Source organism: Passer montanus, unplaced genomic scaffold (assembly GCF_014805655.1).
Source record: "Passer montanus isolate IOZ18808 unplaced genomic scaffold, ASM1480565v1 scaffold6, whole genome shotgun sequence".
Lineage (NCBI taxonomy): Eukaryota > Metazoa > Chordata > Aves > Passeriformes > Passeridae > Passer > Passer montanus.
Window position 1 is genome coordinate 9,994,496 of NW_024371037.1, and position 21,300 is coordinate 10,015,795.

The 21,300-nt window shown below is 35.6% G+C and overlaps 1 protein-coding gene across 1 annotated transcript in view; it reads right to left on the bottom strand.

Annotated features, from left to right (window-relative positions):
* Positions 1 to 21,300, bottom strand: part of MDFIC (MyoD family inhibitor domain containing) — a 49,305-nt gene that overhangs the window by 18,242 nt on the left and 9,763 nt on the right. The window contains exon 3 of the mRNA XM_039726653.1: positions 18,825 to 18,956. Within this exon, the coding sequence (XP_039582587.1) occupies positions 18,825 to 18,956 (132 nt within the window). The remainder of the gene's footprint in view (positions 1 to 18,824; positions 18,957 to 21,300) is intronic.

Consider the following 21,300-nt stretch of genomic DNA (forward strand, 5'->3'; position numbering starts at 1 on the left):
TTTTCACACTTTTATAAGTTTTGGTCCATTTACATACTGGGATTAATTGTCCCATTACAGCTTCAGGGTATGCCGTCCCATCCTCCCAAACTGCTCTCCTCAATTCCCTGTTGTTTATACTTTTTGGGCCTGAAGCTGCAATGGTGTCTCAGGCTGGAAAAGGATTGTTTTCTCTAACTGAACTGTGAGGAGAACCTGCTAACACTTTATATGAGGTTCAGAGTTATACACTCATGCAGTACAGAATCTGGGAAATATGAAAGCTAAAACTTAAGGCATCACTATATATTTGGTTGAAATTTCCAAACTCTCATAAAGGTCCCAAACCAATTTTTTATGGAATTTTCCCCTATTTGAAGAAATATTATTAAAAGTATACTACCAGGAACCCTTTTGTGTAGATTCTCTTTCCATGTACGTGCAAAATAGTCAAAAATCTTTGCCAATATCAGAAATTAAAATTTAGTCTCTAAAATTCAGTGTTTATGTCTACAGCACCGCATAGTTTTATATTCATTATCCCACTTAAATGCAAATTTTGTAATTAAGGAACAGTGTTTTTCACTTTTCATGTAATGTTTCCTTACCCTGCATTGCCTATGATTCCCTGCTGCGGAATAGTGCAGTTGTACCAATGAACTAGAATTGCTGGGGAGCAGTTAACCTTCCTCAATAAAGAAAAGCAATAGACTTTTCTAAAAATTCTCTGTGTCTGAATGTCAGTTTATAAAACTGGCATTTATGACCTTTTTCTAAGCCAGTTAAATTGGTGGTGGTAGCTTACAAATTGTTTGTATATTTTTGGGGCTTTGCTACAATACAGTAACTTGACAAAATATCCAAAATTCATTCTTTAAAATCACGTGTGTTTTTGTCAAGCTGTGGATAAATGGAAAGTCTTGGAAATCTGAACAGTTATAGTTTTTTGCTTTTATTATTATTTTTACTAATGGTTTAGGGACTTTTCTATGGTGTTTTTTTTTTTTAATTTTAATTTTTTATTAAGTAATCCTGTTCCCAAAGTGCTCTTACTTGCGTCTTTTAGCATTAACATACAACTTTTTAGCTGACTGGCTTTACAGTATTCACATGTGATACACAGGTCAAATCAAAATGGAATAAAACCCCAAATGGATTAGTTATCTCAATTTAAATTTATTTTAACTTTATTGATAATTTTGCACTAGGGAGACTTGAATCTTATGGTTAAAACACACTTGAAACCAATTAGGAACCATATGACCGCATTCTAGCATAAAGAACAAAAGCAATTGACAGTTCCGAGATTAAACCACAACCACTTAGTTTAGAACAGAAATATTTTTACCTTATTTTTTAAAGGTTGTGTATATCTAAAAAAAAAAAAAAAAAAAAAAAAAAAAAGGTGTAATATGGAGAACGACACAATGCTTCTTAAAACACAGTGATACCCAGGGACTCTCACTCTCTCTTTAATGATCCACTGCTCTCATTCAGCTGTCTTTCTTTTTTCAAATCTTTACATATGTGACAGCTCTCAAAAGTAGACCATAGACCATCTGGCATTTTCCGAGGTGTAACTTGTGCAAATTCAGCTCTACTGGGAACACAATGCTATCTTCTGCCTGCGTTATAAAAGATACAATAGAATGTAGAACTTATGAGTTGTTTTGAATTATTCATTTTTTGCCTGTATATTCAAGAAATTTTACAAACTCTGCATTTTGTACTACATAATCACATGCGTTAAAGGTACAAAGAAACTTTTTGACACCTCTTTTCTACAGAAAGATGGCATTTTGTTTGATATGTGAACATTCAGCGCCTGTTATATCATTCTAAACAGGCCGTGTGCTGCTACAAAAGATCCCATTTTACACTCTATGTATGAGCAAAAATGTTATTCTTGATATTCACTAACTAATGCAATACACATCAAAATTTCAAATGTGTGTTGGATGAACATTCAGCATCATCAAATCAGGATGGTACTGGTCACTTACTCTATGTTAAAGATTTAAGAAAAAAATCATTCCTCAGACAACATAGAAAAATTGTCATTTCAAACATCTACAATGAGTAGTTTCAAAATGTCCTAAGAAATACCATGCTTTTCAGGTTAATATGTTTTTAATCTTTAGCAAAACCAGTAGATTTAAGTCAATATTTTATACAGTGCTAACACTAGTGGATTTTCAATAAGAATGATAAATATTAGATTAATGATTCAATAGACTGAATCTTTTTTGATAGAAAACTAGCAGATAATATAGGTAGTAATAACTGCACATGAATCTGCTGCCTTGGAAAAGCAATAAAAAGGCAATATATTGCTATAGCATATAATCTATTAGTGTGTTTCACACTTCCTTGTCATTGGTTTTCTTGCAAAGTGGGCCTTAATACACTAACTTCTGCTGTTATTTAACTGACTTTGCACAATAATTTAATTGTGAGGTTACTATCTGGTGAATTCAAGTAGTAAACATGTGTTATGGTTTTTGATGGTTTTGAAGTAACTATGCATGTTCTGCTTCAGACTGTAAAACCCGTAGCACATTTTAAAGGAATATGCACATAGATATGCACCCTAATTGCACACTGATTTACACCTTGCAAAGTCCCAGCTGTTTTTAAAAGAAAAATTCTGATGCATGCATTTAACAGGAAAATGTATGTCAACAGAGGGAAACTCTCAACCAAAAGAGGACCAAAGGAAGACAGTCTAAGCTATCATTAGGGATTTAATACAAAACACAAAAACAAACATACACTGAATGCAGACTCCTCTGAGTCAAAGTGAATCAAAACAAAACATCAGGCGGGAGAAAAGAATTGAGACAGTTAATTAGTAGCTTAATCACATCAAAAGCAATTCCAAGGCAGCTGATACAGACACCCGTGGAGTTTGCTAGTCTGGCCAATGAAAGTGATGGGAAAAAAACTTTCCAGTTTACAGCCTGACTTATCTGACTACACACCCAGAGAGGGAAGAACAATTTTTTTTCTTTAGGTATGACACAATAGTTTATGATAACAAATCAGGCCACAGTAACAGTATTTTTTCAGGTGGATGTGGGAAGAATAAAATGCACAACTCCTGGTTGTAAAAACTGTAATGGTATTTTCAAATATTGAGAAAATACAACATATTGTTTCACTTGACAGTATTCTTAACACTTCTCTCTTCCCAAAACAGTTGCAACTCCAATAAGAAGATGAGCTTTTTTGGAAATACAGAGGTCCTGATCAGTTCCACTAACATTGAAAGTCAAGAGTTACATATTAATTTGAGCTGGAAGAAGTGTTTGGTCTCAGTGGACACTGCTCCTACTCCCTCTGCATGAATCACATGGAACAGACCATATGTAAGGCAGGTAAGAATCAGGCCTCTGGTTTTTATCAGTGCTTCTTCCAACACTGATTTAAGCTTAAGGGGCAAAAATAAAGCAGATGACTGTCAAGAGTCGCACAGTTAAAATAGGGGCTGCCTCAATTCCATTCAGAGTAAAATTAAGGTTTGATTCTAAATTACTTCTGGAGAAAACATGAATTCTTTAGATATAAAAGGCAACATCTCCCACTGACAAAAGCAAAAAATCTTAACTTTTCAAAAATATTATATATTGTATGTTATTGTCTCAATAAGAATAACATTTTACTGAAAGTGGGAGAACTCAAGTATCTCAATTCTTCTCCATCCCCAGTTTCTAACTAAATCCTGACTAGTCTCTAATATGATCTTCAAACTACATCAATAGTTTTCTCTGTCTAGCTATCCAGAATATTAACATTCAAATTACAAGACGTACCTCTGAGTCAACCTGTGAAGTGGCTTTTGTCAGCAATTATTTTAGAATATTTTCTGGGACATAAATAGCATATACTGCAGCTACCATATCACAGAAGGCATACATTAACTAAATAACAAGGTACCATCAAGGCACCATCTATCTTTTAAAATCATTTTTTTACACTGAATTTTTTATACCATGCTGACTTTACAAGGAAAACAAAGTATCAACTAACAGCATCAACCACCTTTTTAGAATTCCTTCTTGTAAGACGTGAGGACATCTTCAAAACGAATACAATATATTATTATGAAACAAGATGTCCTTTGTAATGAAAATACTGTAGTAAAATTGCTGGTACGAGTTTTACAGGACCCACACTGAGAACACTTTGTTAGAATACATCTGAGAGCACATCCAGGGAACACCTGGTATAACAGAAACAAGGCTGGCAGGGGACAAAGGGAAAAGACATTTTATCCTGTCAGCTTTCAGTTGGTTAAGGCTGGACAAGAATGGCAAACGTGTGCATGTGTGTCTCTGGGTTGAGAAGCAACACAAGTGCACAAGGCCCACAGTACTCTTATATCTGTGCAAAGACACCTGCAGTGCCTTCCTTTGGAATCACTGCAGGACTTTACACACTGTTTGAAGGGTTGCAGGAATTGTATAAAGATGTCTTTGACATACCCAGATTGATGCAGTTAGTACAGGGAAGCCTGAAAAGGGCTCATAGCCAGGGTTTACAAAGTTGATAAGCATTCCAAATGACAATATGGAGTGACTTCCTCTATTTACAAATCCTACCTCCTTCCTGATGTGATTTTGCAAAATGAACAAATACCCACTGATTTTCTTTAATGATTGCAACAGCAAATTTTAAATCTTTGTTAAACTGAGTAAATCCCCTAACATTTTTAGTTACCTATCTTGTAACAATTATCTCAGAATCAAAATACCCTTTGGCTTCTAATTACCATTAGACTGTCAGCAAGTTCTTCTTTATCAAACATACATCTTGCTGTCATTAGCAATGTTTTTTCTGAGACTGCAAATATTGTCACCTATGATCAACTTTGCAGATAATCTGGGAGTTTTTGGTAGATCACAATATAATTAGAAATAAAGAGAGTTCACATAATGCACTGATTATTAAACTACATGTATATAAAGCTGAATATAGTTCTTACTGTAGCATAGTTTGTCACTTCTTGAGAACAAACAACAGGAACTCAAAATACCAAGATACCAACAACAAAATACCAAGAGCCAAACACAAACCAGGGCATTATAGGTAACAGACACGCATACACCTGGGGAATAAATCCCTACATAATGTTGCATTCAAAGGTGGGAAATTTTACCAACTTTCCACTTGCAACATTTCTGTATCCATTTTTTTTCTCAAGCATTCTTCTAGGACAGGAAAAGAATTGTACTGTATTTGCTCTTATGTTTCATAGCATTACAACTATGTGCTACAGTGGTAACAGTTGCACAGACATGTGGAATGGCAGGTGTACTCCTGGTCACCATTCCAACACTCTTAGGGCATATTTATGGAGTTTAATAGATTCATTAGTTACTTCTGCAACTAGTTTGTTGTATGCTGTTGCAGCTAGTTTGTGGGTTGGTTTTGGGGTTTTTTAATTTAAGATTTTTTTCTTATTTAAGGTGAGATGTTTAGTTATTTTGTCCTGTGTTTTTTACAGAGGTAATTTATTAAGAGGCATCTTCATCTACTTGGGGGCTTTTTTGTTTGATTGGTTGTTGTTACATCTTCCTTTATAAAGCACAGTGACTTGTAAAACACTGCATCTCAGAAGTGAATAGTCAGTGCATTAAGAATGAGAAAATTAGCTTTTTGCTAATTCTTCAAGTAATAAAATAGATCTATTTCTTGAACACAAATAATCCTAAATGCGAAGACAGGCCCTGAAATTATAAAGGGCACTAGAAGTGCAATACAATCCATCTTACTGAGGAACAGAATGCTTTGCTTCTGGAGCTCCAATTTTAAAAGTTTGTCAACCACTAAAGGTAATCCAGGCTGTTGGTGTGACATTACAGCAGTTATGCTATTTGTATCTGCTACAACATACAGTAACCACTGCATGAAGACACACTGGTGTCCCACACAATTTGACACATTAAGTCTCAAATATTTGAAATAGTTTTGATGCCCCTCACTATTGTGTTACTTGCTCCCAAATAAAGTAAAAAAGATCAAAGAGAAGCTACAAACAACAGGATATCGCTTGCTGGGTTTTGCCTCATAAGCGGCACAGCAGGATGCACCAGACAGGAGAGATAACCTCAATGTCATTAACAGCCGTAACCTGAGCAAGTGCACAAACAGGTCCTCTTGCCTCCAGCACCTCCTGCTCTCTTCCTCAAAACCCCTAGAACCACTGACAAACGAGACTCTGTTTCACCACAGGAAAAAATGCAGGATGGTGAGGTAACAGCTTCTCAGCCAAGCCCATCCTGCATTCACCTCTGAGTGAGAAGATATTCTGAGGTCAGGTTTATTTTCCACTGACCATATGTACCAAGTGTCCACACGTCAAGATTATGAGTTTAGCTGACCATGTCAAGTGGTCAGCTAAACTCATACAAAAAAAAATTGCATATAAACTGGCTGTACTTGGTTTAAAAGAAAAACTTGAAAGGAAATGCTTGGAATGAGCAATTCCCTTAATGTTCACTGCTCCCTTGATTTCTAGTCCTCAGCTCATGTAAGTGACAGAATTTCAGATGATTCTAGAAAGTGTTCAACCTCAAGTGTGATTACCTGCTCTCAGTGCACCATCTTTTGTAATCTCTATAATTTTAATACCCAATGTTACAATTAACAAAACTAATTGCAGAAATCAAAAACAGGAATGAAAACATAGTAACAGCAATAGAGAGGATTATATAAGTAATGGCAGGAAAACCCAGAACATGAGTACAAATATAGTAATACATATATTGATAGCTGAGTTTTTGATTCCATTGCTGCACTTATTTTCTCTCTGCTATTATTTCTTGCAACTTACAGCTGACGCTAAGTTTGGCATTGGCTGACACAAAGTACCAGAAAACCAAAGAAAGAAAAAAATTAAAAAGCACAGCTGCAAGAAAAATATAACAGGGGAAGCAAATGGACTCCAAATAACAGGCCAAAACTTGGGATTTTACATTATTAAAACAATAGTAGGGCAAAAACATCAAAAGCAAAAACAGCCGATAGGAACCACCCAGAAGAAGAGAACACTGGAAGGGAAGGACACAAAGAGAAATAATACATAGTGAGCTGAACCACTTCACTTCTGTAAGGGCAGAAAAGAGTATGGAAGAAGAAACAAAAAAATTTCACAAGTAAAATCCCAGCAAATCTGAAGCATTTGCTACAGATTTTATAAGTAAGAAAAGAATTAAATTATAACTCATTAGTTGATAAGCAGTGAAATATAACAAAGATAAACACTTCATACTTAAACAGTGATCAGGGGGTGAAGCAATAGCTCCCCTTCTGCTTGAGGTCAGAAAGGATCCTGGAGTCCAGGCCAAAAATCAGCCACACTCAGCATAATGGAAAATGGAAATTCTGTGTCAGAAACCAGGGTGAGGACTTGAGGTCCACAACAATAACTCTTCCTGACCCATCATTTCAGAACTGCAGACTTCATAGTTAACAGAGTGATTGCCAGTAGGAGAAAAAATATGTGGAAAAATGGTTGAGAGAGCAGCAAATGTCCATCTATTTCCTGATCCTGAAAAGATGAAGTGGGAGGAGAAAGAGAAGCACCATCTATCTGCACAGACAACACACTGAGAAGATTTAGTCTCATTTATGGATGTTCTTCAGCTGCAAGAATTCCCTTAGGCAAGCAGGGTCCAGCAGATGGATACAGGATACCCCTCACCAATCCACCAGGTTTCTAAGTCCATGGGCTGGATGAGTGGGGCTTTCCCATTCCAAAGCACTCCAGGGACCTCAGATCACCAAAGGATTTTGAATCATCCGCAAAGTCCAGGCAGAGCTCCTGTTGCCACTGCTACCTCATGGGCCGCTGAATGCCACTAATGCACCAGCTTGGCATGAAGATGACCCAGAAATGAGAGCTCTTTTTCCACCTTTGAACTAAGTCTTTGGTGTATCTTGAAGTGATAAGGCACCATCTAACTCAAAATTTTTTTTGTGAAGCTGTACATGTAAGATTCTTGAGAATATACTTTGAAAACTGTGCTTTTTAGAGTCCTTGAAATATCTACATTCTCTTTTTTTCTTCCTTAGATTCAAATCCACAAGCAACCATGGACTAAAAGGCTGAATCTCTGTATCAGCTCACTGTCTTTTCCCTTCCCCACCCCACCCCACAGGCAGTTTAACTTTGACTCAAAAATGGTTATTTCATATGCTAAGGGAAAAGGCAATGGAGTCTTTCTGAACATAAACCTTTTTCAACTGAGAGATTTGTGTGTTAAGTTCAAAACTGAATGCACTCAACATGCAATCATTGTCACCAATACTAAGGAAAAAAGGCAAAATTTTTTTACCTAACTGCTTATTTATCACGTTCTACCAAAATGATCTAGCAATACCTCTTTCTGACTTGGCTGGAAAAATCCACACATCCTGGCCAAGTTTTTATAATGACCTCGATTACATGAATTCAATACAGTAATAAAAAGAAAAGCTAAATGAGCTTTTGCCAGTTGCTCACAGGTCCATCCCTTAAAGCAGAGCAAAAGTCAGACTGCTGGCCGTGCCTGCTGAAGACCAAACTTCCTGTAAAAACGATTCACTTGGTTTCCTGAAAGGAAGCAAAGCATAAGCTGCTCAAACAATACATAAGAAAGCTCTGATATCTGAGCCACAAAGTTACAAATCTGTCCTGTTAGAAAAATACAGTGTCACATCAGTGACCAACAGCAACAACCACAAAAATTCAGAGAAACAAATGCATTAACTCAATGGGAAAGCATCAGATTAATTGAAAAAAATAGATAAATTGTTTTAATGGGATGAAATTACCTGTAAAACATTTTTCTTTCATTCCACAACTGAGCTAAAATTCTGTTTCTCCACTCTGTTCATGAAACAAGATATAATTCCCTATGAAATTGTTGTACCCAAATGATATCAACAGTAAAATACTAGTTTTTATCTCTAACATGCAGATAGGGATTATTCTTATTCTAGCACATTTAAAAGCATTCAGCATTACCTATGGAATTATTTTCATTCTCTATTAAAAATAGTTCTTTCAACTTACAAAACAATGCAAATTGACCCACTGAAGTTTATTTGGTTCATCTTTTGGTTTAAAATATTTTTAACTAGCATTTAAATTTGAGTGAGCTCCATGCTTGGCATCAATGTGTCTTGCAACACAGTTGTTTTGTTTTAAAACTTTTTGTTTTGTCTTATTTAGAAGACATACTTCTCTTTATTCACAGAAAAAAAATCCTTCTGCACTAATCACAATTACTTTTTTTTAATGGAGTGCAGATACAGCAATGAAATCTGTGCTGTGTCAGTATTATTCACAATACCGAAAAATGTCCATTTATACATTTAAAAAACATTTTATTAGAAGCTTTTACAATAAGGTGAAGGATTTCAAGAAAAGAAACAGCATTTTAAGTGAAAGCATTAGAATTTAGCTAATTTTTTGTCCTTTTACAGCTTAAGAGCTTTATAAAGTCACAGCCGAGACAGCAAGTTTCTCTTACCCACAAAGATCCAACATACAGCACAGCAACTCCATCAAACACAACCCACCTTCCCTTGCTGCTTACACAAGACTTCAGCCACACAAAAGCAAAAAAATTCGACAAAATGTAAATAATGAGGCCTGAACTTCTTGCCCTGTTCCAGCTATCACAGCAGAATTTGTGGTGTGGATGCTGATTTGATAATGAACAAAAGCTTTTGCCAGGTTATTTTCTCTTGCTCAAGGAGGGAGCATAGCACAGCAAATGGGATCTCGCTGTTCTTCTGAAAATGCTAGAGTAGCAGATGTTCTATAATAACACAAACAGTCAAAACCAAATAGTGATCTACTTAAAATTAATCAACTAAACTGTAAGAAAAAGATTCCTCAGACATAACACTATGCTACAAATGGGAATCAGAAAATCAAGTGGACCAAGAAGTATATCAAGTAACAGTCAAAGGAGTGGAACAAGAAGAGGAGTGGATAAAAAACAGACACCTTTTACTAGAATTTCTCCTTTAAAAAATGTTCTGAGTTGTTTTTTTCCCTTCCATATTTCCAAAGTTAAACACTGTCTTATTTGTTGTAAACACAAAACTCACACTAGTTGCAAGTTTCCAGGATTTGATCCAGCAGAGAACAGCTTACAGAAGGGCTATGCAGAAGGACAGAAGACTCACGAAGCACAGAGACCTTACAGCTGCTTCAGCTGCCTTCATGTATGCTGTCAGTTACTTCATAGCATGATTAGCATACAGTCCCTCTGAATGATCTATCCATGGCTGGACAAAAATATTTACCAATACTGACTTTACATTATAAATATGACAGTGATTTATCACTAAAAAGTCATCACATAGTAAAAAGAATGTGAAGTAGGAAAATACTTCATGAAGTCATAGTTACAAAGTGAGCTACAAAATACTAAATGAGATTATGTAATTTGATAAATTCACCTATAAGAAACTACACGTACACTAACCAAGGTTAGCTTTGTATCCAAATATTTTTCAAATAAATTTCATCACCTCTGTGAAAAACTGAGGTTGATCCCTCAGACAAGTTTTTCCAGGTGGGTTAATCCCATATCTTCCCACCAAAACTTATTTTCTTTCATTTTGAAATTCAAACAGAAAAAGTATTGTACACTGCTCTCCTGTATTCCTGAATTGTACGGAGCTAAAGCATGTTTTATCTTGGTTTAACACTGCTCTTACAGCCAGTTCTGGTCAGCACAATAATCTTTCATTGCTTTTCTGTCAAAATGTGAATTTTATTTCAACTTGCAACTTATGGAATACAGTCAAAATATGCACCTGTCCTACTGAAGAAAGGAGACTTGAAAAGGTAGATGCCTTCTAACTGGCTAAGAGGTTTTATTTTTGAAGACGTACTACCGAGTTACCCATACCTGAAGACAGGTGTGCCCCTGATCTGCCGAAGAACAGGCAATAGTTTATGCTGTCTCTCAGTAGCAAAAACTTGCCCTGAAGGTCAAATCTGACTCATAGGCCATTTTTTAATAGGTTTGCCTAACTCCTTGCTCTACTTGACTTGTCTCAAAAGCAAACTTCTTAACATTTTATACAAACATTATACAACTTTGAGTTATAAATCAATAAAACTCACTTAAACGTAAGGAACCCTTTCAACAGGAAATAGTCTCTTAGCTGAAATTCTGCTTAAATTAACATTAGCATTGCTAAATTTTCTCCAAACAAGTGTCATAATATTTATAGTTCAAAGAGAAAACATGGTAATTGAGATACTGCATAGAATTGAGGGAAGAAAGTTTACAAGTAAAATTTAAGCCTCTAAAAATCATGGGTCCAGACAAACTCAGAATTTGAAAAGTTCTTCTGGTAGGATGTATGAGTTTGCATTTTATAATCACAAACTTCAAGAGCAGTCTCCACACAAAAATGTTTCTCACACACCAGGACACTACAGTTCACTCGAAAAGAGTTAAGGCTCAGGTAGCAAATAATCAATCATTCTCTTAAATCAAGCCTCAACATATCTGGAAGCCTACTTTGCCAGTAAAATGATTTAAAAAAATTAGTATTACAAATAGCCTGAGTGACCACAGCTGTTTGACATTTTAATGTTTTCCAAAACGCTCCTTGGGTTTGGATTCTGAAGAATTTTTTAAGGGAAAACAGAAAACCACACCACAACAAGACACCAATAGGTCATAGGCTCCTGTTTCTCCTTGTCTTTTATAAATACCTTCAAGAAAAGGTACTTGTGGGTTCTTTTGCACTATAGGTGTCATATTATCAGAATGCATAAGAAGTAGGCAGTATTCAGACCTCTCTTTCCTCTATGTAGCTACATAAAGGAAAGAAATGTTTAACTGTGATTACTTAAGCAGTATTCAGATACTTTCCTCTATGTAGCTACATAAAGGAAAGAAATGTTTAACTGTGATTACTTAGCTATGGCTTATCTTGTGTCCATGAGTCCCTCTCTCCCTCTTTCACTTTTTGTATCAGTAAACAAAAAAATTTAAAAATATTTAAAACTCTTTTTACTCTTAAATTTGACTGTGTCCATGAGTCCCTCTCTCCCTCTTTAACGTTTTTTATCAGTAAATAAAAAATTTAAAAATATTTAAAACTCTTTTTACTCTTAAATTTGAAGAGTTTATTTAATTATTTTGATGTAAACACAATATACAATACTGCCTTTAAGCTGTATAAACCTACACCATGCTTTTCACAACAATGAGAGCAAATACAAAATTAAATGTAAAATGAGAAAAAAAGAACTTTTGCCATGGTTTAAAATTCATTACATTTTTGCCAACAGACAGGTTCCTCAAAGTATGTCTCAGATGCTGATACTTTCTTACACTTTGTAATTTAGGGTTTTCTTTGCTAAATATGGCTAACTAAATACTGTTAGTACTGATAACAGAAGAGTAAAACCACACTAACTCATTGGCTTGGTAGTATAATATTTCACATAGAATGCAGTCAAGAATTTTATTATTCCTTCTCTTTAAGGAACTACTACAAGCATATTCTACTTTTTTCCCTATAAGAGGAAATAATTAGAAAAAGAACGCAACTATTCTTTCCCATATAGGCATAACAGCATGATTAATTCTGAGACAGTACCAATACAACACAGGAAAATATGAAATTAAGATACAATTTACTTCAGGCCCAAACACAGCAAGCACAGTAATCTTCATGTTACTTGAAGAATTTCACCTTTGTCTGGTACTGATGATTACTGCCATGCAAACTTCCTCAGCCTCAGACCATAAATTCAGATAACATTTTGAGAGTCACAAGTAAAATAAAACAGAAACCAAAAGGCTCCAAGTAATTCTGGCTATTAGTGATATGCAGAATACATACACCTATCTTACAGCCATCTGGAACAATTTAAACTTCCCACTGAAGTTTGACTACTGTTCTGTAAATGGATCAACAACAGCAAGAAGTTTATTTCTTGACCTGGAGTGACAACAAGAGTATACAAATTCCTCATCTATCTCAGTCCATCATTAGCTGCAATGCAGAGTTGAAGGGAAGAGAATACGCAGAAAACCCATACACCTGGCAGCAGCTCAGTGTACAGCAACACTCGGGTCATTTCACAGTGACTTCTGTACACACAGAAACACACAGGATCAATTAGGTTAGAAAAGACTTCTGAGATCATTGAGTCCAACTTATGACAGACCACCACCATGTCAACTAGATCATCGCACTAAGTGCCATGTCCAGGCTCTCCTTAAATATCTCCAGGGACGCTTAACTTCTCTACCTCCCTGGGCAGTCCATTCCCACACCCGATCTTCCTTTCTGTGAAGAAATTCTTCCTGATGACCAGCCTAAACTCCCCTGGTGCAGCTTGAGACTGTGTTCACTTGTCCTGGGAGAAGAGACCAACTCCCACCTGGCACAACCTCCTTTCAGGCAGGTGTAAAGAGGGATAAGGTCTTCCCTGAGCCTTCTTTTTTCCAGGCTAACACCAAAGACCCTGTCAGACTCCAAAGACTGTGACTACAATGGTACAGCTACCTGTGAAAATCCCTCTCCACCCAGGAGAAGGTAAAGTGAAGATCAAAGGGAAAGGCTTTGATTGTGCCACTCACCAGGCCCCTCAACAGGCCTGAGAAGGTTTTCGAAGACTTTTGGAGCCGCTGTAGTAAAAGAACTGCCAGGTCAGGGGAGAAACAGAAACAACACAGTCCTGTGATGGGGAGAGGATTAGAAAATCTCTGGGAGAGGAGTTCTCAGGAAAGACCTTTTTACATCTACTAGCCAGATTTGTCAAAGATTAATCTTTTTTTCAAGAAGGTTCTAAATATCAAATACTGTGCTGCTGTATAAATATTGAACTGATTAAGTTTTGTTCATTCATAGGTTAACAGATTTTTATACCTGGGTCTATTTGGAACATTGTACATAAATCACTTCTTTAACTAATAGAATACACCTTTCAAACCCAGTAATATATTTTGAATAATTTCCATTAATTTATTCTGCACAATTTCTGTAGTCACACATTGTATGCTGCAAGAAGACTGTATTTGTCATACTTTCTAGCTTTGAAAAGAACAATTTAAGTTAACTCAAGCACTTTGCACTATTTTATAGACAGAATAAACAGGATCATCTGAAATCACAGTAATTGTAAGGTGATTGTGCATCATAGAACAGCCAAGAAAAGATATCTGGATTAATATCAAACAAAACAGATTCTAACAGCAGATTAGCTACTTCTTGTTGGAAAAAAAAACCCAAAAAACAAACATAAACAGCATAACAAACTACAGAAATCACTCACTTAGCCAGACAAAGAAAGGAATTTCCAAACCTTAAAATTAAATAAATAATCATGTAAAGTGAAAATGTCAACATAAAATACAGAAAAGAAAAAGATAAAAATATTTAGGCATTTAGGTTTTAACTCCAGAAGAATATAGCAAATAAAATAGTGGCCACAAGACCATGTAAAATTGATCCCCACAGAGCTGAAAGAAGCATCCCTTTCTCTGAAGAGCCACTCTTATCAGGAGGGTGTTCCATGGAGGAGAAATAGACAATTGAAGCTAGAAAATGATGGATAGCAATGACCTTTCTACCTGTAAAACATGGGCATATTTTAGGTATTTAATCTTCAGAATTGGATTATTATTAATCAATTATTCATGACAATTTGAATCTATGGTAGATGTTTTTTGTTTTCTTAAATATCACATAGCTAAGCTTCTGCTTGAGAACTGGAAAGGAGATTAAATCCTCACAAGCAAATAGTGTTCAAGACTGGCATTTTACTCCCTCCTAAACATTCCCTTCCCTGCATAGCAACACACACTGAAGATAACCTAGTGCCCTCTGCAAAAATCCTGCCTAAATATTCTAAAATCCATCTTTATAGCCTTTTTTTCTCTAAGAGGGAAAAAAATCCCATACCTCTTCCAGAGAACAAAGAAGAGCATTGTGGTAACACAGAGCAGCAAAAACTGCTATGGCTTCATTCCTATAGGCACAGGTGACCCTGCTGCATGTTTAACATGCACTCCTCCTCACGTGCCAACAGTGAGTGATAACAGAAGCAGAACCACACCATTATGGGCCACCAGACCATGCAATGAAAATAAGCAGAAGGTGTTTGCAGATATTTAAAATGTACTGCCAAAAAACGATAGCAGATGAAGTTGTTCTAAAGCTCTTTTGAAAAGCAGAACCCCTACATTCAGAAATAATATAAAAATACGTATGTGTCTGTGAAGAGAAGGGAACAGGTATCAACATTTTTTAGAAGAATAACTGTACTGAAAAATATGTGTCTTCCCAGCTGGGGGGAACCACTATGGAAAGACTCTCCTTTACTCAGGTTCTAAAATTGAAGGATATGGATAACAGTTGACAACTATGATGACTAAACCAAATTTAACACACATAAAGCCACCAAGGATTCAGCAGTTTTTCCTTTTCTCAAATACTCTGTTAAAAAAGTACACCTTATTCCTAGTCTAACTGAACTTTCTGACATTATATTTAGTTCTCCCTTTGTCTTGCTATAGTTGAAGAACTGTCTTAAAAAATTTCTGTTTGTTGTGGCATGGTTCTTAGGGACTAGGCAAAGCCCCTCTTTATTTCCTTTGTTAACACCAAACAGATTGAATTCCAGGAGGTTTTCCACAACATGGCACATTTTCAACTACTCCAGTCATTCCTGAGATATTTGTGGTTCTCCCCTGACCCCTCTCCAACTGCACAGTCTTCCAGTAACAGTTATGCAAGTGTATTAACGACAATTACTACAGAAAGGTAACACAACTTCCTTCTTATACAGCCCTTCATTGTTTATATGTCAGTATACACTAATCTTTTGATTCTCAAACTCTCTTCAAAACCAATAAATTCCCTGGTTGAGGCTTCCTGTAAGATTAACTGTTTACCCAGGACATTATGAACATTTTCATTAATGGGGAGAAGGGATGCTCCAAAGGAGGTAGGGAAAAGGCTAATCTGGAGGAAATCTCTGGAGGTCAAAAAAGGGAGCTTGAAAAAAGACTGAAAGGGCAAAGCAAGGTGAACATAAAACATCTTACTGTGGAAAACGGGGGCAGTGTTTTAGTTTATTGATGTTGCCTGGTAAACTGAGTTCACAAGTGCAAATGAGAAATCATACATAATGAAGTCATTACAGGGGCTCGAACACTGGACTTCGTTGTTAGTGTGCCAGTAAATCTGCCTGATTAATCTAATTCCATATAACAGCAGGATAAAACAGCTGCAAACAAGAAAAACCTTGGAAATTAAATGCTGGAAACATTTATAAAGTAAAAGCTAATGCTAAGACAAATGGAGTATGTATCAACTGTGGGGATGGAAAACAATCTGTATGGGAAAAAAGAAACTGAATCATTAGGATAGTGTGGAACAGTTGTGAAGTATGCACTGTCTAAAACAATTTTTAGAAAGAGTTTTAAAATATACTGTAATAATCAAAACACTGTTTATTTCTGACCTCAAAGTTCTTTCAATATGCAACAGTCTGTGAACTTTAGTTTGGTGGGGTAATAGATCTGGTTGAATCAAGACCATTTTGAGCTACAATACTGATTTCTTATATTAAATACCCAAGTAGTGTTTGTGATAAGAAAGCTTATGTTTGCTGCACTTGTTCTAGTTTTCATCTTGGCTACTAGGTATATTGAGTTGTAAACTTCTAAACTTCTGCAAACTTCAAAATGTGTAACTGAGTCAAGCACAGTTCCTCAGTTTTTAAAAGGAGAACAAACTTCCCTAGTCATAAGCTTCTCACCCCAAAAAAAACCCAAAAAACCAACCAAACAAAAAAAAAACACAAAAAAGAAAAAAAAACTGCTTTGATTTCATCATTTTTGTTTCTTCCATCTAGAAGACTTTAAACTAAAGGTTATGTGAAGCAAAGAGAGAGGTTTGCATCATAGCATCTAATCAAATAAGACTCATAATAAAGCCTCTACTACAGTCTTATTAAAACCAAGTGTTTTAGAAACTTACAGCTTTCAGCTAAACTTGCTTTCCACAAAGTCTCAGAGTGCTACTCTAACTCAAAGTCAGAGTAAAACTACTCATGACTCCAGGATGAGGACAGTCATACACACAGGAACAGTACTTTTTACCTGTACATTTGGTCTTATCTTCCCCCCTTTCCCTGTTTCCTTTTTTTTTTTTTAATTCAGCAGCAACTAACCCTTTCATCACAGAGATATAACAACATATAATCATCAAGTCACTTTACCAGGGGTTCCCACTATCTGCCACAAATTCTACTATATGTTGAAAAAAATGTATCATCAAAACTCCCTGGTGCAGCCACTGCAGTACGTCTTGGTGGTGAACAGACTAGAGGATGCACAGAATCACCCTACAGTCCTTGGTCCTTTCCTCCATGGTTTAGGCATGCTGCTAACTGCTATGAAATAAATCTGCTTTCTCACACATTTGGGAATAAGGAAACTTCTAGGAAGAGGGAATGAGAAGGAGGCTCCTCCAAAAGCAGAAGATGCCACACACACCTTTCCATATCATCAACATAAGCACAAAACAATTGCTTGTCCAAGGACAGTTAGGTTTAAAGCAATAATCTTTTGGGACTAAGTAAATTCTCAAGCTGTGCAGGACAATTCTCCCTGCTTGTAGCCCTTTAAGAATTATTTTAAATTGTCAGATAAATATCTGACATGTTAAATTCAAGTCTCCTGTAAATGATAAAGATAACTATTCAACACATCAGAAGTGTAAGTATTTACCGGGATTAATAATTTAGGAAAAAAAAAAGGATTGACTAAGGTTTGAAAATAATTTCAAATGCTAACACAAAGTTCTAGAGAAGATAAATGTATAGATAAGACTAAAAAACAACTAAGCAAAATAACAAAACAAATGACAAAAAAACAACCTAAAAAGAAACAAATAACTGCAGCAAAAAATCACCAGTTTTGACAACAGCAGATTCAGAAATATGAATTTACCCCACTGTAACAGTACAGTGTGCATTGTAAAGAGAGACTAATGCTGAAATATGTGATCAGACAACCTCAAGAGAGCCAGAGCACCACTCTGCACTTAGTTCATTTTCTTTCTGAATACACCCAATAATTAGAGAATAGTTCTTCATGCTGCCCCTCCCTTAAACAACTAACATTCAAGCATTCACAGAATTTTAGAGCATTACAGAGTACTACCTCTGGCAGTTGACAGAAATATCTTTGCCTTAAGAGGGTACAATGGATAGCATATGATCTTCAATCCAAGATAGGAAAATAGGAATGATCTTGCATACCTTTTTTATGTTTTAAAGCACACAGGACATACACTAGGAATGTGGACCTGTAAAAACTAATTTAAAAACTCCACAGATCCATAGCATGGGTCTACTACTTCAAGACTCAAAACCCTTAAAAAACTTACACCTGACCAGTACTCAGTGCATCTGGAAGCAACTGCTCTCAGCATAGTTTACTCTGTTGCTTATATATATGCATTACCTGGGAAACTGAGGGTGATGACACCTAGCACAGCTGCATAAATGCAGTACTAACTATTGTACTATTAATGATCAGAGAAGAATGTAACACTAAGGCTTAAAAAGCTTAGATGCTACCGAGGTCTGTACCACACTGCACCACTCGAATCCCACCTTTCTTTATACTTGTTGCTTATGCATGCTGACAGGAGTCAATCTGGGAAATAAATTCAGTAGATGTGCATTACAGTTGCAACACAATTGCATTTGACACACATTTAACAGAGTCAACAGGCAGTATCCCATTACACTGTGAAAGCAAGCCTCAACGGCAGCAATTTGTTCTGGAAATACTTACTTCTGATGAGGTCACCATCAGTGCGATTTCCCCAGATGGACTGCTCTTGTATCTCTGCTTGTATACTTTGATTACTGGAAGGTTGGTTTATGTCTTTATCTCCTGCCACAGCAGTCTCTTGGTCAGTTTTTCCTAAGTCAAAAGAAATTTCAAAATATTAATTTCTACAGTATTTTTTCTCTATGTTAGCAAAGCTAATTTTGAAAATTAAAAGTAAGGTGGCATAAATTATAACTTTTCTTAGCATCACCTTTTTTTTTCCTTAGAATTAGCTTCCAAGTTGATTTTCCATTTGCTTTCTGGCCTAGATCACTATAATGTCTTGTTTAGAAAGACTTTTAGTCATATTGTATCCAATTATGCAAAATAATACTCAGCAACTCCGCAGCTTCTGTAAAAAATTAAATTTTGGTGGGGGGGGTGGGATATTTTCTTATTTAGTTACCTTACACAAAGCTTTCATATAAAAATTTTAATAGTTTTGTCACACAAAAACCATTACTTTTTACCTACATATATGTGGCTCTAGCACATAAAAGCTATAGTAATTTTACAAAATTTTCCTCTCTATTTTTTATAATTAAGCACATAATCAAAGAAAAATACAATTGAAAGTTCAAAAGTGACTAGTACAAAAATCCAGAAAAATTATTATAACACAATTACCTATTTTTTCTTTAAAAACATAGTTTCAAAAGGCCATTGCTGATTAAAAGTTAACATTTAGCCAATAATGAAAAGAAAAAGTATTTCTTCTGTCCAAGTATACATAAGATGCAGGAAAAATTTCATAGTAAGGTTATTTGAGGGATTCTCCAGCTTATTTCACAATGTAACAGATGTTGTTTTGATGATGTTGCCAGTTATCTCAAGGAGACCAGAACTTCCTCAAACCAAGGCAAGTGACAGTTTTCATCTTCACTGTTATTAATGTTTTAATAATCAAATCTGCACACACAAATCTTTCTGTTCTTGATTGTTACACATTTTTTCCTACTGGCATTCAAGGAAACATCTTTAAATCTTGATTTACTTTGTTCATTATTCACAGCAACAGATAATCAGTTTATATTAATTACTCAAGGGATCTGTAAAACACTAAATATTGTCAGTCTCATGGTTTGTTTTTTTTGAGAATATCTATAACATTTAATATTTACAGTGAACCTAGATGAGCAACTGCTGAAAAGTCTATTAACTTTATTTATTTGTTTCAAACAAATACATTTATAAATCCCTTATTACAGTTTTATATACTGTATCCTCTAATAAAGCAATTATTCCAGTCCCAAGACACAGGAAAAAAATCACTTTTTGCTACTGTGGCATAGTAAATGTTAGTTTCTTCAAGTAACCCACAGCACTTTGATTTTAAATCCTAACTTTCTGCCTTTGTTATCCATCCTATCAAACTGAGGCACTGGACATCACTCAAAATAAAATATGCCATCTTGTGTGTATAGTAGCATATGCCTTCAAGCACTGCTGCTCCCCTTCTATCAATTTCTACCTCTGAAATGTCTGACTTAGCTACCTCCATGGTACTTTGCTCCCAGTCCTCCCTCCCACCAACTTTCCTCAAGCCCACCCTGAGAGGAACTGTTTCACTGGGATTGGTGTAGTTATTGAAATGAATGGGAAGATACTGACTTTAATGATTTTTGCCCCTTGCCCTGATGACTTAATATTACCTATACAATCATCCTATTAACATTAAAAAACAAACAAACAAAAAAAAACCACCACAAAGCCCACAACAACAAAAAATAAAACAAAACAAAAAAACCAAATAAAAAACTCCCACCAAATTAAAAAAAGCAATAAACCAAAACACAGAGTGCTTCAACCCCTTTGACAGACATCAGACAGAAATTGTTTCTGTCCAGTATCTATCAAATACAAAGTGACTGCATTGAAGTATGACGATTTAGCCTGTGCACTAAAGCATTAGGTGCAAATGTTTATCAAAAGTGTTTGAAAAGTGTTCTGGAATAGACTGAATAAAAATAAGTAGTGTCCTGACAGAGCTAGTGTACAAGCACTCTGCTTTCCACAAATACTAAGATTAAATGAGCTATTTTAGGAGATTTTGCTCTTAAATTACTTTACTACAGTGATGACACCAAAATTACAATATGTACCCAGCAGTGCTAGTTCAGACCCGGAGAGGAGCTGTATACAATACTCTCATATAGGATATGACTTTGCAGAACCCTATTATTTCATCTAGTAAACAATGAATGGCTATAAGGAAACAATAATGTTAATATTATGGGGCCCTTAGTGCTCTAGATTACATTTTTATCTAAGAAATCTGAAGGAGTGCAGAATCCAATCCGTCATCATCATTGATATGGATTTATTTTTCATCCCTCTGCTTGTTTTCAGTTCAGTATATTTTTCTCTTTTTTTCTTCTCATTGTCTAGGCTGTATGTGTATTTTTCATGTACACTTTTACTATTCTAGCTGGGTATA